At 37.1% G+C, this 20,763-nt stretch overlaps 1 protein-coding gene across 3 annotated transcripts in view; it reads left to right on the forward strand.

Moving 5' to 3' along the window:
- Window positions 1-1,385: 1,385 nt before the first annotated feature.
- Rc3h2 (ring finger and CCCH-type domains 2) overlaps window positions 1,386-20,763 on the forward strand; it is a 59,518-nt gene continuing 40,140 nt past the window's right edge. For 2 of the 3 annotated variants that reach the window (XM_057754548.1, XM_057754550.1), the window contains exons 1-5: window positions 1,386-1,622; window positions 4,927-4,962; window positions 8,781-9,077; window positions 11,712-11,829; window positions 16,670-16,903. In XM_057754548.1, coding sequence (XP_057610531.1) covers window positions 8,847-9,077; window positions 11,712-11,829; window positions 16,670-16,903 — 583 coding nt within the window. In that variant the 5' untranslated portion in view covers window positions 1,386-1,622; window positions 4,927-4,962; window positions 8,781-8,846. The remainder of the gene's footprint in view (window positions 1,623-4,926; window positions 4,963-8,780; window positions 9,078-11,711; window positions 11,830-16,669; window positions 16,904-20,763) is intronic. The other variant, XM_057754549.1, reaches the window with a different exon arrangement.

Genomic DNA, 20,763 nt, shown 5'->3' on the forward strand with positions numbered 1-20,763 from the left:
AGGCAGAGGCAGGCGGATCTCTGGGAGTTCGAGGCCAGCCTGGTCTACAAGAGCTAGTTCCGGGGCAGGCACCAAAGCTACAGAGAAACCCTGTCTCGAAAAACCAAAAAAAAAAAAAAAAAAAAAAAAAAAAAAAAAAATGAAAAATGCACACCTACACCGTAGGTTAGGAATGTGTATATATAAAATTTCTCATCACTGTCCAGTTGAAAATACAAAAGTGTACACCTGATGGGAAATTTTCTGTTTTGAATAACATAATTGCATGAAAGTAGGAATAATAAATGGAAGTAAGAAAGATTTGTGGGGCCAATGGATCTTTCATAAAAATAAAACCCTGTTCTTTGTTGTAAGTGCCAGAAGCTTTGGATCTCCTCCTCGAGCTACATTTTCAGGAAGTTGTGAGTTGCTGTGGTTATGGTGTGTGTGTGTGTGTACAAATACTGGGGAAGATGAAAATTCTTGATGTGCAGCCCAGTCTATGATTCTGCCTCAGTCTTTCAATTCTGGGTTCACAGGCATGCAACACCACACCTGGCTTATGAATCATGTGTTTTAAAGGCTCCTTATCAAAGTCATTTTTCCATATTCTAGCTTATGTACAGATTCACAGATTTTTTGTTGTCGAATATTTGATTTTACTTTGGAAAATGCGAGTTTAATTACAAGGCGTGACCATTAACCTCTATTCTTCACTTGCACATCATTAACAAAGGTTACACAATATCAACCTTTTAGTAGTACTTTGGTAAGTGAATTATAAGTAAAACTAAAATGCTTATATCACTTATAAAGTCTGGCATATAGTAGTTCATAATTGTTGCTTTTCTCATCCTTATTCCCAATGTTTCTTCATTTATTAGAACAAAGGATAATTTCCATTTTACATAAATTCTCTAACAAGTACTGAGCCAAAATGCCAAAACTTGCAAATTATGATCCTTCCCCTTTTTGAGGCATTTGGGATTTTAGATGAGGTAAACAAACGTTTCACTTTGGTCTTGGTTTTTGTAGCCTGGAACATTATTTGCTAATCTGGTCAGTATCTCACAAGAAGGGTTCAATAGGATCTGCTCAATAAGCCTTTCCCGGTGGAAGTTTTAACGTTGGCTCAACCGCACAAACGGCCTGGCCTCAAGGCTCAGATGGTTGTTCAGGGAGCTTCCCATAAGTCTCTTTGGCTTGCCTACTTCTCACAGCATCTCCCACAGTACTCCGGGGCTCCCTTGTCATGTGACCAAGGTGTAGCTCTTCAGAGGGAGACTAATGCGCAGTTAAGTGGTGAGGGACACTACGCTTCCCTTCCACCCCAACTCCCGGGCTTGCGTAATCTCGCGGGATGTGAACAGTATCTTCTCGCGAGAGCTAAGTAGGGATCCCTCCAGGTCCGCCTCCGTGGTGAGGAGGAGGAGAAGGAGGAGGAGGCGGAGGGAGGGAGGAGGAGGCCCCGTCGCGGCCTTCGCCGCCGCCAACGGGGCTGTCCCTGTAGCTCCCGATGGAGTTTGAGGCCCTGAAACCGCCGCCGAGCTCTGCCCCGGCGAGACGAGGCGCCTCCGTCGCCAAGCCGCGCCGTCGCGGGGTCCCCGGGAGCGGCCCTTAGCGACCCCGCCCGGGCCCCTCAGGTAGGGCGGGGGCGGGCACGGTGCGGCTGGGCCCCGGCCCCGCTGTCCGGTCCCCAGAGGTGGGGCGGGGAGCTGTCTCTGCCCGGCGGCCTGTGCATGGTGACCGCCGGTGCCCCGAGGGTTGGGACTCGCGGGCCGCACCCGACCCTCGGCGGACCCCGGACCCCGAAGAGCCCCTCGCTCCGGTAGGGCTTTTTGATGAGAAGCGAAACGCTCAAATCAAATGGCCACCGTCCCTAGCTAAAGGGATGCCCCCTGACCACTGAGAAGCCCACCCGAGCAGAGGCCGGCTTCCTTCTTTTTGCTTACCCTAGTTAGGAAGAGGGTTTTCCGAAGCCCTCATAACGTCCTCTTTCAGCCTCAGGGCTTACCGAGACCCCAGCGCACGAATGGTGGAGGCGATCTGCCTGGCGTTAATAGGAACCCTGGCCAAACAATGCCCAGGGAAGGCTTAACCTCCCTGTAGGGAGATGGCTAGACCAGAGAGGGTGCGCAGGGGATGTGACTAGGAGCAATGGCATGAAGCACAGATCGGGAAGTCTGTTATGGCTTTCTTTGCCTCTTTCGTCTTATTTTCCTTGGGGAAGCCTCTTGAGGAGATTCTTCCACCATCTTAGGAGAATGGTAGGAAGCATCTTTGTTTCTCAAAGAAACAACTGGACTTTTCTCTGTCCTTAGCCTTCAAGAAGAAAGAAGATAAGGGTAGCTGTCATTTCCATCCTTGAAATCGCCAAGAGTTTTAAGATACTGGCAGACACAGCCTTCACACCAAAATAGTCACAAGTAATCACAGACATACAGTAGTCAAATTCAGTGATTCTCAACCTGTTTATATTTTTGTTTAAGCTCTATCTCAGTTCTTTTAAATCCTACTGCCCTCTTACCTACCCTTTTTAGTGATTTCTTCTTACCTTGATTAGTGACTTTGTATCCCAAATAAAGTGTATAAGTAATCTAAGTATCATTTTTTTATTAGTCACACTTTTAAAGCTCCAATAAAAGCTTTTAGTTTACCTGAAAAAACTAATAATGACACACAAAAGTGATATAATGTGACCCGGAAGGAAAGAAACAAATGTTTTAGTTTGTGGGTCCAGAATACTTTGTAGATTCCCCAATTTCCACCTTTATTCTGGTTTTAAAAAACGACCAAACAAAACAAAAACCTACATCACTGTTCTGACCTCAGCATCAGTATCTTAAGTTGCATACTAACACAGTCAATTCTTGAAAAAGTAGAAGCCATTAAACACATCCTATTAAAGGCATCCCCCCCCCCCTTTTGTTGTTGATTCGGAGATTCTTGTTTCCCCAAATTTCAGAGTTTGGAAAATTGCTAGAACAAAATGTTAAATTTATTTCCCGGTCTTGTTTAGAAAAGGCTGATACCATAATTTGAACAGACTTTTATTCTTTGAGAATCTATTTGCAATCTAGTTCATTAGAGAAGCCTTTGAATTACTCTTATCTGTTACTGTTGGATTAGTGTGACATGCAGGAAGACTTAATATCCATGTTTTTGTTAATTCACTTCTTGTGTTTGTAATTTGCTTCCTTCTAGTTGGTAAAAGCATTTTTCCCTACACTCAGGATTTTATATTTAAAACTAGAACATTGTGTGTGATGGTTAAGAATGCTATAAATTTGTAACAAGGTTGTTTTGTTTATTAATTTGTTTTGTTTTGTTTTGGAGACAAGGTCCCCTCTTCGTAGCCCTGACTGTCCTGAAACTCACTATGTAGATCAGTCTGGTTTTGAACTCACAGTGAGTGCTGATTCTGCCTCTGCCTCATTTGTGCTGGTACTAAGGGAGTATACCACCATGACTGCTGGTAACAAAGTTGTAATAAGTACTTTCTTATTTTTGGTTGGACTTGAAGTTTCACTTCCTAGTGTTGGAGAAAGGAAGTCTGCAGAAAAATAAAGCTAATTGGAAATTAAAAATGAATTGCATCTAGTCACATGTGTTGTCGATTTTATCTTTGTGATCGAGTTTTCTAATTCCATTAGAACCTTAAATGTGATTTTTAACTCAAAATTCTTAATAAAAATTACATTTTGAGTATTACCTTATAATCATTTGTAGTCTAGATTTACCTTTACTACCTGATAGCAGCCACATGTAACAACTAAGGACTTGAAATGTGTTAAGTGCAAAATATATACCACGTTTCAAAGACTTATTTGAAAATTCTAAAACATTTTAATATTTTAAGTTTTTATATAATTACAGGTTAAAATGATATTTTACTTAATTATATAAAATGTAACACTAAAATTGATTCATCTATGTTCTTTTTCCTTTTTTAATACTTTTTGTTTTGTTTTGTTTTTTGAGACAGGGTTTTTATGTGAGCTTTGGCGCCTGTCCTAGAACTATCTCTTGTAGACCAGACTGGCCTCGAACTCAGATATCCACCTGCCTCTGCCTCCCAAGTGCTGACATTTTTTAAAATTTGACAATCAGAAATTGTTATAGTTTTTTTGGTTTTTTGATTCAGGCTCTCATTCTAACCCAGGCTGGCCTGGAACTCACTATGTAGGCTAAGCTAGCCTTGAACTTGGCTATACTCTTCCCCTGAACTTCCTTAGTACTTATAAGGGTCAACTGCAATGCAGGGATACAATAACTAAATACATGAAGAACCAAAAACTTATGATGGTATCCTTTTAGCGTCAAAATAATTCGAGGGCTAAGGATTCTAGTAATAAGAAAGATAAGGTTATCTAGTGTCAGAACACATAATAAGTTTTGTCACAAAGTATTTTTTTTCTTTTTTCTTTTTTTTGGATTTTTTGAGACAAGGTTTCTCTGTGGCTTTTGGTTCCTGTCCTGGAACTAGCTCTTCTAGACCAGGCTGGCCTCGAACTCACAAAGATCCGCCTGCTTCTGCCTCCCGAGTGCTGAGATTAAAGGCGTGCACCGCCACTGCCTGGCACAAAGTATTCTTTCAAATCTAGCCATCACTAAAGAAGTAGAACTTCGTTAGTTTAAGTTGGGTTTTTTTCCTATTAGAGTGCATTGAAAGTTCTCTCATTTTAAAATACTTGGTTCAAGCCTAATTTGAGGATTAAAATTGATCTCATCTATCTCATAGCTTTAAACAAAATAGTAGTTTTTGACATTGTGATACAGCTTCTCTTTTCTCCAAACTCTGTTGTCCTTGAGTGCTGAGCCATAGAATTTACAGGTTATTTCCATTAGTGTTTGCTTGTTTCTTAGGTTGAGTCTTACATTATACTTCTGATGCTTACAGTATGATTTTAAATCTAAAGCTGTGTTTTGTTTTGTTTTGTTTTGCAGTACCGGGGATTGAATTTAAAGCTTCACAAACATTAGGCAAGTGTTCCACCACTGAGCCACATCCCTGATCAAAGCTAATTACTTTGATATGTTCTATATAGGAAAGTACTGGTGTAGTTCATTGCAGTAGCTTATAGTACTCAAATATAATTAATTTTTTTTAAAGTAACAGAACTGACTTCTAAGTGTATATTTTTGTAAACAGAATTATAAAGTATTATGTGTTAACATAATGCAGTGAAAAAGGCCTATACACTCTCTACTCTGTGTTGTGTCCTGATCTGATTATGTAATATAAATAACATAAAATGAAAGTGTTTAGCTGGTATGCTGTTTTGTTTTGTTTTGTTTTGTTTTGTTTTGTTTTTTGGTAAAGAAGTTTGTAATTTACAGATATAAGACAAGCCTGTTACTCTTTTTTTTTTTTTTTTTTTTTGGTTTTGGTTTTGGCTTTTCGAGACAGGGTTTCTCTGTAGCTTTTGGAACCTGTCCTGGAACTAGCTCTTGTAGACCAGGCTGGCCTTGAACTCAGAGAGATACGCCTGCCTCTGCCTCCTGAGTGCTGAGATTAAAGGCATGCACCAACACCGCCTGGCAAGTCTGTTACTCTTGTATATCATAAAAAGTTTGTATTCACAACAAGGATCTGAGACTGTTTCAGGTTCTGCCTCTAATTTAGCCTTTTTCTGTTTGTGCTTTAACTTACACTTTTTTCAATTTTTAAAACTAGTTACTAAAATTAGTTAATGCAAAAATAAGTACATTTTCTCAATCTCTGTAGGTATCTAGACTTTTGGTCTTTCTAATCCGTTTTCTATCAATTTGGGAAGTATATTTAGGAGTAAGTGCATCTAGTCACTATAAATGTTAACAGCATTTATATTTATAGTCACTATAAATGTTAACAGCATATTAATAGGTACTCACTGCGTCAAGTCATTGTTAAAATGCATCACTATAAGCTTAAAAGTTCTATAAATTAATATGCCTATCTCTTCATTGTTAATTTATATACTTCTCTTAAAAATATAAAAATAATAGGATATCTATTATTTTGGGTAGTTGTTAAAGTATTTTGTACATAAGTTTAAGAAGCTCTTTTTGCCTGGCATGATGGCACACATCTTTAATCCCAGAACTCGGAAGGCAGAGACAGGCAGATCTCTATGAATTTGAGGTCTATACAGAGAAACCCTGTCTTGAAAAACCAGAAGAAAAACTCTCTTTAATTGAGAATTGAAATTCCAATTTTGTCACTAATTAAATATTTTAATGGGCTATGCAAGTTTCTGTATTTTAGATAAAATCTTAATTTCTAATTTGTGTAACCAGAATTTATTGATTACAGTACTGAAGGAAAACATTCTTAGAAATCAAATCATATCCTATAAGGAAAGTTTAGTTCATAAATTTACTATTAGAGTCTGGCAAACAGCAAGGGAAGAACTCAATAGTTATTGTCAAAGTTTGGTTTACCTCTTTTCAATGCATTTTAAAGGCATTTATGTAGTTTCTAAATATGAACTAAACTTGTCGACAGTATTAGAATCTCTGGTGTGTGTGTTTGTGTGCGTGTGTGTGTGCGTGTGTGTACATATATAATTGCAGGACTGTCAGATGGATGTGGAGTACTGTCCTAATGGTCTTGGGAAACTAAGGAGACTTTGTCTTTTGTTGTCCAGCAGCCTAACTCAGCAGAGTTAGTATCTGTCTGAAAAAAAATCACTTTGTGTTACTAATTCAAAGCTCCACTTGTAGATTTAAAATGAAATTCATCTTTTTGCCTGGATTTATAATTCTGCAGCCAGAAAACAGAACATCTAATATGTTAGTTTCAGGGAGGATTTGCTCACCTGCTTATTGCCAATCACTAAAGTTGGAAGCAGACTGGATAGTTTTAGATTGGTAGCTCTAATCAGTTTGGAAATTTAAGGCTAAAGTGTAAAAATAATAACTTAAAATTTTTGAGTTGCTTAGGAGAAAATATATTGTTGATATTAATATGTAATACTTTTCTGCATTAGAGCTGTTTATGAAAATTTGTTCATTGTATGGGATTTTTTTAATATAGTAAGACCTGTAATTTATGTTTACCAAGTAATTTTAGGGTTTTTTTTTTTAATATTGCAGTAAGAGCCACTAGAGTGTTTGTTTGTTTGCCTCTTGGGGTGCTGGGGTAGTGCTCATTGTTACATGTTCCTCTTGCCTGATGCTGATTACTCTTTCAAGCAACGAGTATTCTGTATGTCTTATGTATTTAGTAGGTGAACATTTGTATGAAATAAGGTATTGGTTGTTCAGTTACTCTAGATACCTAGATTTGTTGTTTGTCTGATGGCCTTTGTCAGACTTACATAAGTTTTTTGTTTTTCTTTTTCAAAGACAAAGTTTTTGTGTGTAACAGTCCTGGAACTTGCTCTGTATATCAGACTGTAGACCACACTGGTCTCAGAGATCTCCTGCCTCTGCCTCTCGAGTGGTGGGATTAAAGGCATGTGCCACCACCTGGCATAGTTTTAAATTGGAAAATATTGAAATTTTATGAGTTATACTAAATGCTATGCAATTATTAAACAAGAAAATACATAAGATTATTTCCTTTTAGTTATTTTTCTATGTGCCTACTATAATCAATGCAAAGATAGAAATTTTATATTTTGCTTTTTTTCTGCTTAGAATTATTTGAAATGAATAATGTTTTCTTTTTCTAAGCCAGCTCTATTGGGTTTGGCAAGGTTTGGATACAGATACACACTTTTGTCCAAAGTATTATAATGAACGATGACAAAAAAATTGTAGATAGTTTTTTGGCTTGGGGGATTTTTGCATTTTACTTTGTCAGGGGTGAGTTGCATGTAACGCTCATGTTCATAGAAAACTTGTGAAAATTGTTTCTCTCCTTCCACAGTTTGGTCCTAGAGCTTGAACATGGCTTGTCAAGCTTAGCAGCAAGTGATTTTACCTGCTGAGCCATATTAATGACCTAGACAATATTTTCTTTGCTTTAGTTTAGCATCATTCTTTTATTTATAGGCAACAGACACCTCTGTCATCACAGTCTTGGCTGTAGATTTTCAGTAACTCACTTAGCTTCTGAGGCACATCCTAATCATAGACTTCTTCCTTCAGGTGCCAAGGTGACATTTTCACACTGAAGTGGATAGTGTTGTTTGTTGTGATGGTTGTGGTGCTAGGAATTGAATCGGGGCTTCCAGCCTGTTGAGCAGACACTATATGTATGACTGAGCTACATCCCTATCCCTATAGTGTTATTTTGGTCAATAGTTTCTGAAGCTTACTAGCTAGTAAGCCATATCAGTATATTTTTAGGTAGTGGTTATCCAAGGAAAACACTTGAAACTTTAAGTCTAGTAGTTCTTGTTAAGACAGAATGTGGAAGGCAAGTGAGATAGTAAAGATACTTATCGCCAAACCCAGTGGATGACCTGTGCTCTATCCTCAAATTCCACATGGTAGAAGGAGAAAACTGACTAGAATGCCATGGCATGAATGGGCCTGCATACATCCACATAAACATTTGTTCAGAATAAAAACATTAAATGTAATAAAAATTATAATGTGAAAATATGTTTTTGGTCACTAAGGAAATACACAATTTTGTTTATTATTACATGAGCAATCAGAGTTTAGTTGAAAGGAATCATATTAACAAATTGTTTCTGGGTAAATTTTCAAAATTAATTCAACATATAGTTTTGTTGTTTATTGTTATCCAGACATCTAAAGCCTATATTCAGAAATGTTTCAGGTTCTGCACTGTTAGTAGTTGATTTTAATAGTTAACTGAGTGACTAATAAATATATCATTAATTCTTACTTTTATCCATTTGCAGCTTATAAAACACTACACAGCAAAATAATGATATGCTAGATTGCTAACTCGAGCATCAGCTTCCACAATGCCTGTACAGGCAGCTCAATGGACAGAGTTTCTGTCCTGTCCAATCTGCTATAATGAATTTGATGAGAATGTGCACAAACCCATCAGTTTAGGTTGTTCGCATACAGTTTGCAAGACCTGCTTGAATAAACTTCACCGAAAAGCGTGTCCTTTTGACCAAACTGCCATAAACACAGACATTGATGTGCTCCCTGTCAACTTTGCACTTCTTCAGTTAGTTGGAGCCCAGGTAAGTGTCCAGTATTTTTACTGATTTAGTATAGTCAGTTGTCAAAATTAGTTTATTAGCCAGTACAGTGTATGTTGAATGGTAGTTGAAACCTAGAACATATCAGTGTATTTACTTTTTGTGAGTTGTTTTAATGCTATAAATTCTTTTTTTTTTTTTTTTTTTTTTTTTTTTGGTTTTTCGAGACAGGGTTTCTCTGTGGTTTTGGAGCCTGTCCTGGAACTAACTCTTATAGACCAGGCTGGTCTCGAACTCACAGAGATTCACCTGCCTCTGCCTCCCGAGTGCTGGGATTAAAGGCGTGCGCCACCATCGCCCGGCTTAATGCTATAAATTCTTATACAAAATAATGAATCACATTACAATTATATCTTTCTTTGTTTTCTCAATACCAAGGCCAAAATTTATGTATGTAAGTGCTTTGATTGTTAAGCAACAGTTTGTATATGAGTATACAGTATTTATTCATTAAGTCATGTGAAAAATATAATCAAAGGTTTAAATAGCCCTAAGGTAGAGACTTTGTTGGTATCTTTTATAACTTTAATTGGTTTAGGATGTTACTGTCAGTTGGATATGTAAATGAGAAAATAAATTGTATCAGTAACAATTTCTGTGCAGCATCTTATTCTCCTGTATGTTACGCAATGACTTTTTCACATATAATTTCATTGAATGATAGCCAGAACCTTTATTTGCCAGGCAGTGGTGGTGCACGCCTTTAATCCCAGCTCTCGGGAGGCAGAGGCAAACCTCTTGATCTTTGTGAGTTCAAGGCCACCCTGGTCTATAAGAGCTAGTTCCAGTATAGACTCCAAAGCTACAGAGAAACCCTGTCTCAAAAAAAAAAAAGAATTATTTTTGATAAATAACTTTTGTTTCATTAGGGTCTGTTCAATTGTACGTATGAGAGTAAATGTTCTGAATGTTATTTCTTGTTATTTCTAATTCTTAGCTGTTTAGGTACATATTACCCCTACTTACAGAAGAGAAGATGTAATTCCATGCATGACACACTACATATTAAGCAAGAGACTAGTGGCAGTGCTCCAGGAAGGAAGATAAGAGTTCAGTGTCAGTGTGGCCCAAATAGGGAGACTATCTCTAAAAAGCCAAGTGAAATAGCATCTACAAAACAACAAACCCAAAACTACCTAAAGCATGGAGTTTACAGTTTTATGAAAAGCTTCCTGGCTTATTCAGGAAATTTAATAATTCACTATATTCATTTCTTTTTGATGTTGTTCTTTTAATGCTCAAAGTCTTATTTTCACTGTTTTAAAATCAAGCTTGGCGGTGATTCCATAATCAATAGTGTCATGGTTTAATTGGCAGCATACCATGTTTTCCCCAATATATCATAGAATACTGTTCTCTCTTGACAACAGTGGCACTTTAAGAGCCAGTAAAATACTTGCTTTTTACAATAATACTACCTACTGTCAGACTGCTCTAGCTCAAGTAGTCTTAGTATTCTTTCTGAATAAATCTATTATTGTAGTGCTTAAAATAGTCTCTGCATCTGTGCATTGTGACATACATTTTTTTCAGGTTCATCCCTTCCCTATCTCTAGCTATGCTGGAGTTCTCAAATATGCTATATATATTAATGCATAGGGATTTTTAAAATATCTTTATCTACAATAATTCCCCTCTCTCTACTTTTAAGTATTTTCAGATGTTTACAGTTCTACAGGAAGTTAGTAAATTGCCATGCTTTTCCAGTTCTTTATTTTCTAAAGTTTATTTTTATTATTTTTAATTGTGTAAATGTGTCTGTCTAGGTATATGTCTATATGTAGGGATGTCACAACCCCAAATACTTATCTTTATTTATGTCACACATGCATGCAAGTGATCCAAAGAAGGTGTTAGATTCCTGAAGCTGGAGTTACAGGCTGTTACGAATTGCCCAACATAGGTGCTAGGAACTGAACCTGGGTCATATAGAACAGCAGCAAGGGCTCTTAAGCACCGAGCCACCTCTCCAGCTCTCTCCATGGTTCTTCTTCTACTTGTGCTTGCAGTGTAGTTTCATAGATCTCCTTCTAACACAGTATTCGTGTATGTGTGTATGTATTTATTGGCTGCCTCTTAACCTCTGTAACATAAACTCTTTGAGGCAGACATTTTTTCTTTTGATTATTGATAGATCCATAGTATAAACACATGAGAAATATTCTATAAATGTCAGTATTTTACTGAATTAAACTTTCATAATAACATTACGAAACATATCGTCATCATTTTACAGATACGGAAATTGGTATGAAGTTTACCACTTTTTTTTTCTTCTGGTGTTGGGGATTAAACCAAGGGCCTCACATGGACTAGTTGGGACTTCTGATCATTGAGTTACTACATTTCTGGTACTTACATTCTGTCAAGGGGGTATAGATCATAATATATAAATTTAATAGGTAGACTCATGTAGAAGTTAGTACTAAATGGTATGTATGAAGATTAACATTGATAGACTACTGTTAACTTTCCAGCTTCATTTTAAGTTCACTTAAATGGCTTCCATATAGTATCTGTATAACAATTTTATACTCTCCAAGACTATTAGCAGACAGATAAAGAGAAGTTGCATGACCTGAATGAATGCATCGCTACAATTTTTTTATTTTTTAGGTGCCAGATCATCAATCGATAAAATTAAGTAATCTAGGTGAGAATAAACACTATGAAGTGGCAAAAAAATGTGTTGAAAATTTGGCACTCTACTTAAAACCACTAAGTGGAGGTAAAGGTAAGTTTGTAAGATAGATTTTTATTAGTGTGTAAGATTTTGTCAAATGTTAAATGTTGAGCTCTTAACATTAGCTAGAGTCACTGCCTGTCATGGAATCCACAGTCTATTAGATGGGTATATAAATATAATAAATTATTTTAATTGCTTTGACAAAAGCAGAGTTGTAGTTTATCATTGCTTTTCCAGTGATTAGCTGGCTATTTCTTACAAATATAATGGTTATTGAATGAATTAAATATTTATTTTGTGCCTGTTAATAAAGAGTGAACTTAGGATGCTTGAAATACTTTAGTAAACAGGAAAATATAACCTGAACCTATCTGTAGTACTTGTATTTCAGTAAATAGAAACTATAATAAACAGTATGATGAATTAGATTTTAGACTATAAGTGGTAATTGGTATAAAAAGAGAATACACAGAAGTTAAAATGTCAGGGAGAGAGGATAAAGACAGATTACAAGTTTTAAGAATGTCTGGCAAAGTCCTTTTTTAGAATATAGCTCTTGAAATTTAATTGTGGTAAAAGAGGTGAGATAGATACTGAGATGGATCCTGGAAAAGTATTTTCTGGGCAGCGGGAACAGCCATCCAGTGTATTGTCCCTGTGGCAAGAGGAGAGTGTGCTTGGAATAATGTGAGTGAAGAGAGTATTACAAGAAAAGTTAAGATAACTATAGTGAGACAAAGTGATACACCGACTTTCAGACCATTTAAAGACGTGGGCTTTTGCTCTAAAGTTGGGGAGTGGTTTTGAACAGAGTAGTGACATAATTTGACTAACATTAAAGGGTCACTTTGACTGTTGTATTGAGACTGTTTAGAAGGACAAAAGGAAATAGTGAAGAGTTAAGCAATTGAGGCAGTTAGCAAAAGTGGCGTTGATATCAAGTTTGGATACATTTGGGGGTAAGGCAAAAAATGTTTCCTGGATTGGGAGTTTGAGAGGCAGAGCAGAAGAAGCAACTAAGTTTTTGCTTAAGTACCTGCAAAGAGAGTTGCTTCAACTTTTGGAATAGATCACTTTTGGGTAAGAAGCTCAAGTTCAGTTTGGTTATGTTAAGCTGGTATTGAGTGGCCAGTGAGTTTTGAATTCAGCATGGGGTGCATGACCTATAACTTTAGGGATTATTATAATATGAATGTTTTGGATATCAATGAGACTGGATGAGATCATCTTTAATGAGTTTAGAAGAAGACTCTTTAATGCTAATAGATCAAGGTGGGAGTTAAAAATTGCTATCAAGGGATACTAGAAGGAAGAAAACTAAGAAAATGGAATGTTCTGTAAACCAACATAAAGTGCTTAAAAGACTAAAATCATCTATATTGAATGTTACTGAAAAGTCAAATAAAATAACGGTTGAAAATTAAACGTGAATTTAACAAAGTAGATGTAATTGTCTATTTTTCCCTTTTTCTTTTTTTTTTTATTTATATTTATTGAGCTCTACATTTTTCTCTGCTCCCCTCCCTGTCTCTCTCCTCCCCCAAGGTCCCCATGCTCCCAGTTTATTCAGGAGATCTTGTCTTTTTCTACTTTCTACTTCCCATGTAGATTAGATCTATGTAAGTGTCTCTTAGTGTCCTCATTGTTGTCTAAGTTTTCTGGGATTGTGGTTTGTAGGCTGGCTTTCTTTGCTTTATGTTTAAAAACCACCTATGTGTGAGTACATGTGATAATTGTCTTTCTGTGTCTGGGTTACCTCACTCAAAATAATGTTTTCTTTCTTTTTTTTTTTTTTTTTTTTTTTGGTTTTTCGAGACAGGGTTTCTCTGTGGTTTTGGAGCCTGTCCTGGAACTAGCTCTTGTAGACCAGGCTGGTCTCGAACTCACAGAGATCTGCCTGCCTCTGCCTCCCAACAAAATAATGTTTTCTAGCTCCATCCATTTTCCTGCAAAATTCAAGCTGTCGTTATTTTTTTCTGCCGTGTAGTACTCCATTGTATAACCGTACCACATTTTTCTTATCCATTCTTCAATCGAGGGGCATTTAGGTTGTTTCCAGGTTCTGGTTATGACAAACAAATCTGCTATGAACATAGTTGAGCACATGTCCTTGTGGCACGATTGGGAATCCTTTGGATATATACCCAAAAGTGGTATTATTGGGTCTTGAGGAAAGTTGTCTCCTAATTTTCTGAGAAATCGCCACACTGGCATCCAAAACGGTTGTACCAGCTTATATTCCCACCAGCAATGCAGAAGTGTTCCCTTTTCCCTACAACCTCTCCAGCATAAGTTGTCATCAGTGTTTTTAATCTTGGCCATTCTTACAGGTGTAAGATGGAATCTCAGAGTTGTTTTGATTTGCATTTCTCTGATGTCTAAGGATGTTGAATATTTCCTTAAGTGTTTTTCAGCCATTTTAGATTCCTCTGTCGAGAGTTCTCTGATTAGGTCTGTACTCCATTTTTTTTTTTTTTTTTTTAATTGGTATGTGATCTTTTGGTGTCCAATTTCTTGAGTTCTTTGTATATTTTGGAGATCAGACCTCTGTCTGATGTGGGGTTAGTGAAGATCTTTTCCCATTCTGTGGGCTGTCGTTTTTTTCTTGTTGACTGAGTTTCTTGCTTTACAGAAGCTTCTCAGTTTCAGGAGGTCACATTTATTGTTTCTCTCAGTGTCTGTGCTGCTAGGGTTCTATTTAGGAAGTGGTTCCCTGTGCTAATGCGTTCAAGTGTACTTCCCACTTTCTCTTCTATAAGGTTCAGTGTGTTTGGCTTTATGTTGAGGTCTTTGATCTATTTGGACTTGAGTTTTGTGCATGGAGATAGATATGGGTCTATTTTTATTTTTCTACATGTTGATAATCCAGTTATGCCAGCACCACTTGTTAAATATGCTTTCTTTTTTTCCATTTGATAGTTTTTGCTTCTGTATCAAAGATCAGGTGTTCGAAGATGTGTGGATTGATACCTGGTTCTTCTGTTCGGTTCCATTGGTCCTCCTGTCTGTTCTTATGCCAGTACCAGGCTGTTTTCGTTACTGTAGCTCTGTAGTAGAGTTTGAAGTCAGGGATTGTGACGCCTGATGTAATTGTCTTGATGAGCAGTTTGGTGTAAGAGATAGTGTGGCAAAATCTTGAATTGGAATAGGTTTTCCATATTTGTGAAGCAAGATGTTAGGAATAGTATATAATAGAAAATGTACAAGATGGACAAGCTGAAGGCAGGAGAATCAGAAGTTTGAGGGCATGTTGGGCTACATAGCATTTTTAAGGCCAGGTTAGGCTATGTATTGAGAGTGTCTCCCAAAATAGGAACAGTGAGGGAGAAAGGCAGATAATAGAAGATTTACTACTCATGGAAGTAAAGAAAAAAAAACAACTAGTAAAGGAAGAAAAACCACCTTTTAAAAATGTGCTTACTAGCTGGGTGGTGGTGGCGCATGCCTTTAATCCCAGCACTTGGGAGGCAGAGACTAGAGGATCTCTGAGTTCAAAGCCACTGTGTTCCAGGACAGCCAGTTCTACACCGAGAAACCCTGTCTCGAAAAGAAAAAACAAAAATCTTTACTTTTTTTTCCTCCTATTTTTATTGAGCTCTACATTTTTCTCTGCTCCCCTCCCCTTCAACCCTTTCCCAAGGTCCCCATGCTCCCATTTTACTCAGGAGATGTTGTGTTTTTCTACTTCCCATGTAGATTAGATCTATGTAAGTCTCTCTTAGGGTGCTCATTGTCATCTAGGTTCTCTGGGATTGTGATTTGTAGGCTGGCTTTCTTTGCTTTATGTTTAAAAACCACCTATGAGTGAGTACATGTGAAAATTGTCTTTCTGTATCTGGGTTACCTCACTCAAATATGTTTTCTAGCTCTGTCCATTTTCCTGCAAAATTCAAGATGTAATTATTTTTTCTTTTTTTTTCTTTTTTTGGTTTTTTGAGACAGGGTTTCTCTGTGGCTTTGGAGCCTGTCCTGGAACTAGCTCTGTAGACCAGGCTGGTCTCGAACTCACAGAGATCCGCCTGCCTCTGCCTCCCGAGTGCTGGGATTAAAGGCGTGCGCCACCATCGCCCGGCTTGTAATTATTTTTTCTGCTGTGTAGTACTCCATTGTGTAAATGTACCACATTTTTCTTATCCATTCTTTAGTCTAAGGGCATTGCATTTTTAAGATTATTGGAATGGTGGCATACTTGTTCTTAAGTGTTTTGCTGATGGAAATGATCAAGCAGAGAAAAAAAAAACTGTATGATCTAGAAGAGGGGAGGATTCCTGATCAATGCTGTTAGTAGGTCCAAAGGAAGGGAATAAGAACTATATTTAAGCAGTATTTCACTTTTTTTGTGTGTGCAATGTTTTTTAATAGCCATTATTAATTGTTACTTTTTAAGGTTAAAATTTATATTCATTTGTCTGTAAATTTATACTCCAGGCAGAGAGGAAAGTAAATCCCAGTATAATCTTTGTACAGATCCAGCCTAGAAAACACGACACCCAAATGATACCTGAAGTATTTAAGAACTGGACTCTTAGCCGGGTGGTGGTGGCGCACGCCTTTAATCCCAGCACTTGGGAGGCAGAGGCAGGCGGATCTCTGTGAGTTCGAGGCCAGCCTGGTCTACAAGAGCTAGTTCCAGGACAGGCTCCAAAGCCACAGAGAAACCCTGTCTCAAAAAACCAAAAAAAAAAAAAATAATAATAAGAAAAAAGAAAGAAAGAAAGAACTGGACTCTTTATTATTACAGAATTGTAATCAACAGGGCCACAATACTCAGTTAGAAAATCAAATTATCTAACAACAGACTCTATTATTTAATAATTAAACATAGATGATGATTGTCTTTTTTTAAATTGAAAAAATGTTGAGTTTCTTTTGTCTCCTTTTGTTAAAGGTGTAGCTAGTTTGAACCAGAGTGCCCTAAGCCGTCCAATGCAAAGGAAACTAGTTACACTTGTAAACTGTCAACTGGTGGAGGAAGAAGGTCGTGTCAGAGCTATGCGAGCGGCCCGTTCACTAGGAGAAAGAACTGTGACAGAACTGATTCTGCAGCACCAGAACCCTCAGCAGCTTTCTGCCAACCTGTGGGCTGCTGTCAGGGCTCGAGGATGCCAGTTTCTAGGGCCAGGTAAAAACAATCCTACATATCCAGACATTGTAAAGTATAAGTCATAGTCTTTTTTTTTTTTTTTTTAAAAAAAAAAACAAGGTTTTTCTGTGTAAAAGCCCTGACTGTCCTGGAACTCACTTTGTAGACCAGGCTGGCCTCAAACTCAGAGATCCGCCTGTTTGCCTCCTGACCATTGGGATTAAAGGTATGTGCCACCCCACCTGGCCATAGTCTATTCTTCTAGCCACTGCTTTGGAAGAAATTTCTCATTTATTTCTCTGGCATCAGTGAGATAGAGGGCTCATCTGCAATTTGCAAATTAAAAAATTGGTTTAGGAAAGGTTTTGCACAGGTGTACGTCAAGGAAGGTAAAGTTATTTGGGAGGGGCAGCATAATACAAATAATAAACTTTGGGTTGATTGTTAACACTTGGAAAACATGGGACATGTTGAAACCAGCAAGAAGTTTCTTTATGATCAATGCTGTGGATGGCCTGTTTAAAACAATCTCTAATACGAAGTTATAAAGTACTTGTCTGCTAATTGGGAAATTTATTTTTTGATTTAGAGCTGTAATTTGAATAAAATTTATATAGGAAACATTTTATTTAGTTGGTTTTGTCTTTTTTTTAAAAAAAATTTATTTATTTGTGACGTATATGATATTCTGTCTGTGTGTATGTCTGCAGGCCAGAAGAGGGCACTAGACCTCATTACAGATGGTTGTGAGCCACCATGTGGTTGCTGGGAATTGAACTCAGAACCTTTGGAAGAGCAGGCAATGCTCTTAACCACTGAGCCATCTCTCCAGCCCTGGTTTTGCCTTTTTTTTTTTTTTTTTTTTTTTTTTAAATTCACTCGTATAGCTAAGGCTGACCTAGAATATTTTGTGTGTAGTACAGGTTGGTCTCCTTTTGCCTCAGCTCGAATTAACAATCATTCACAACCACACCCAGCTAGCTAAATGTTTTCTGTAAATACTTAATTGTGTGCGTGCATGCGTGTGTGGATGTGCACATCCCACTATGTCTCTCTGGCTGTCCTGAAACTCACTCTACAGACCAAGCCTCTGCCTCCCAAGTGCTGAGTTTAAAGTCATGTATTTATTTGTACCTGTGAGTGTGTGTCACATGTATTCAGATACCCAAGGAGGCCAGAAAATAGTGTCAGATACTCTGCCTGGAGTGGAATTACAGGCATTTGTGAGCTGACTGACACAGGTACTCTATCTAATTGAACTCAGGACCTCTTGAAATGTAGCAAGTGCTCTTAATTACTGATCCATCTCTTTAGCTCTTAGGAAACTTTTTGTTTTGTTTTGATTTTAGTTTGTTGACACAGGTATTAGGAAACATTTTTACTGAGAGACATTGGGACAACTGGACTGAAATGTGGCAAAAGAATTGGGTGCCCCTTAAATATCTTTGGAAACTTAAACCAACTATAAGTAAGTGCTGTTAAGATAATTGGAAAAATAAAATGTGGATTGGATATTAAATTAAGGAAATACATTATTTTTGTTAGAGATGATAATAGACTTCTTATGTAAAGATTTTAAAAACTCACCAGTTGGACCGTGGTGGTGCTAAGCACCTTTAATTTCAGCACTCAGGAGGCAGAGGCAGGCAGATTTCTTCAGAGTTTAAAGCCAGCCTGGTCTACAGAGCCAGTTCCAGGACAGCCAGGACTATTAGTTACACAGAGAAGCGCTGTCCTGAAAAACCAAAAGAGAAAAGAAAAAGCGTCACCAATTACAAATATGTATTTAAGGGTAAAGTAATATGTTGTCTGGGATTTACATCCAGACATATGAGGTAAAATAATCTAGAAAAGTGAAAAAGTTGACGAAACTTTCTGAAAACAGCTGTGTTGATAGTTAAATGTGTGTGCTTTCAATCTTGCACAACTTGAAGTTACATTTAAAATTTTTTAAAAAAATCCTCATTCTTTATGAACTTAAAGATGATGCTTTTGAATATTTATCCATGTTTATTTTTTACCTGTAGACGCACTAGATACCTGGTATTTCTTATTGTAATTCAAATAAGAGACAGGTGGAGAATAAGCATATGTAGGACAACGAAAGTCTTTAATAAATCACATTCAGCAAGGGGCGGCAGGGTGGAACTCTATGATAATGCTTGCCTAGCTTGTGTTAGGCCCTGACTGAGGTAGCTCCCCAGAGCATACACATGCAGTAATAAACTACAGTGAGATACTACTTTATACATATTTGATTTGCTGTGATTAAAAACAAAACAACCTGATAAATTGATAATGCTGTGAAGAATGTGGACATAGAAAAACAGTGCTCTCCTATATTGAAAAGACTTTGGCAGTCCCTCTAAAGTTGAATGCAATCCAGGAGTTCACTGGGCCTTCCAAAATAATAGAAATTAGATACTCAAACTGATACTCGGACACAGATGTTTATAGCAATAATATTTATAGTGATTAAAAAGTAGACACAATTTGGGAATGGTAGAACTCACATGGGGAAAAAAAGTAGGCACAAGCTGGTCATAACCATGCATACCTGTTATCTTGGCACTTGGGAAGGATCAAGTAGGAAGATGAGTTGGAGGCCAGTCTGAGACAGTCTGGGCTACATATCAAGCCCTGTCTCAGAGAACCTCAGCATTGATTTTACAGATAATGCCACCATGCCTGGCCTTTAGTGTTCTTTTATCTGGAACCATTCCCTGCATCGTGTTGATGATAGGGATCGTCCTCAATATAGGCCATGCATTTTAAAGGCAGAAGCATCCTATTTTTCAGTCAACGAATAGAGGCATAATCAAAACAATGTGTTCATAAAGTACTATCTAACCATATAAAGAAATAAAGTAAAACAAAATATGACATACTCCTAGGGTGATACGTACTGCTTGTAGTGTTTGAAAATACTGTGTTACTTGAAGGAAACCTCATAGGAAATGAGTGATTGCTAAGGAGAAAAGGTTACCAGAAATGACTCCTTGATGACTATGAGTTTTCCTCTGGAGCAGTAAAAATGTCTTTGAATGGTTTTCCTGTGAATGTACTAACTGCTACTGGATATTTCAAACCACCTTCTTTTTGTTTTACAGTGCTGGGATGGAATTAAGGGTCTTGCATATATACTAAGCAAGAAAGAACTCTACATCTAAGTTTTATTTCTGAATGTTTTTAAAATAGTTAATTTTATGAGAATTCTATCTCGAATTTTTATAAAGTCCTCGATTTGCTCTCATTTTATTCTTGACTAATGATGGTGGCATGATACTGTCCTCATGATTCATAATAGCCTCACTTTGAAAAGTGTATTGGATTGATTCTAGACTCTTGATGATATCTCAGTTGTAAAGTTCCATTTTTTTGATAAATAATAATGTATTATTAATTTTGTAGTTTGAAATAACTTTAAATTCACTAAAAACATGCAAAAATAATACAGATAATTCCTTAACTGTTAATCACTTTTAATATTCTTCTACATTTGGTAACTATTTTCTTTTCTAAAATATTTTAAAATAGGTCCCATATTTTTTTCTCCTCTCTTTACTCAATACTTTAGTGTGTTTCCTAAAAGCAAGGGTACTGCTCTTTGAAAAGAGTGTATTCATCAAATTAAAAAATTGACAAGCCAGGCAGCAGTGGTGCATGCCTTTAATTTAGCACTTGGGAGACAGAGGCAGGCATATCTCTGTGAGTTTTCTGGTGTAAGACCCAATTTACAGCCTCTTACTGTGTTATCACAATGTCTCTTTTTCTTTACTTTTTTTTGTTTTGTTTTGTTTTTTGTTTTGTTTTCGAGACAGGGTTTCTCTGTAGCTTTGTAACCTATCCTGGAACTAGCTCTTGTAGACCAGGCTGGCCTTGAACTCAAAGAGATCTGC

The sequence above is a fragment of the Chionomys nivalis genome, chromosome 22 (genome assembly GCF_950005125.1).
Source record: "Chionomys nivalis chromosome 22, mChiNiv1.1, whole genome shotgun sequence".
Classification (NCBI taxonomy): Eukaryota; Metazoa; Chordata; class Mammalia; order Rodentia; family Cricetidae; genus Chionomys; species Chionomys nivalis.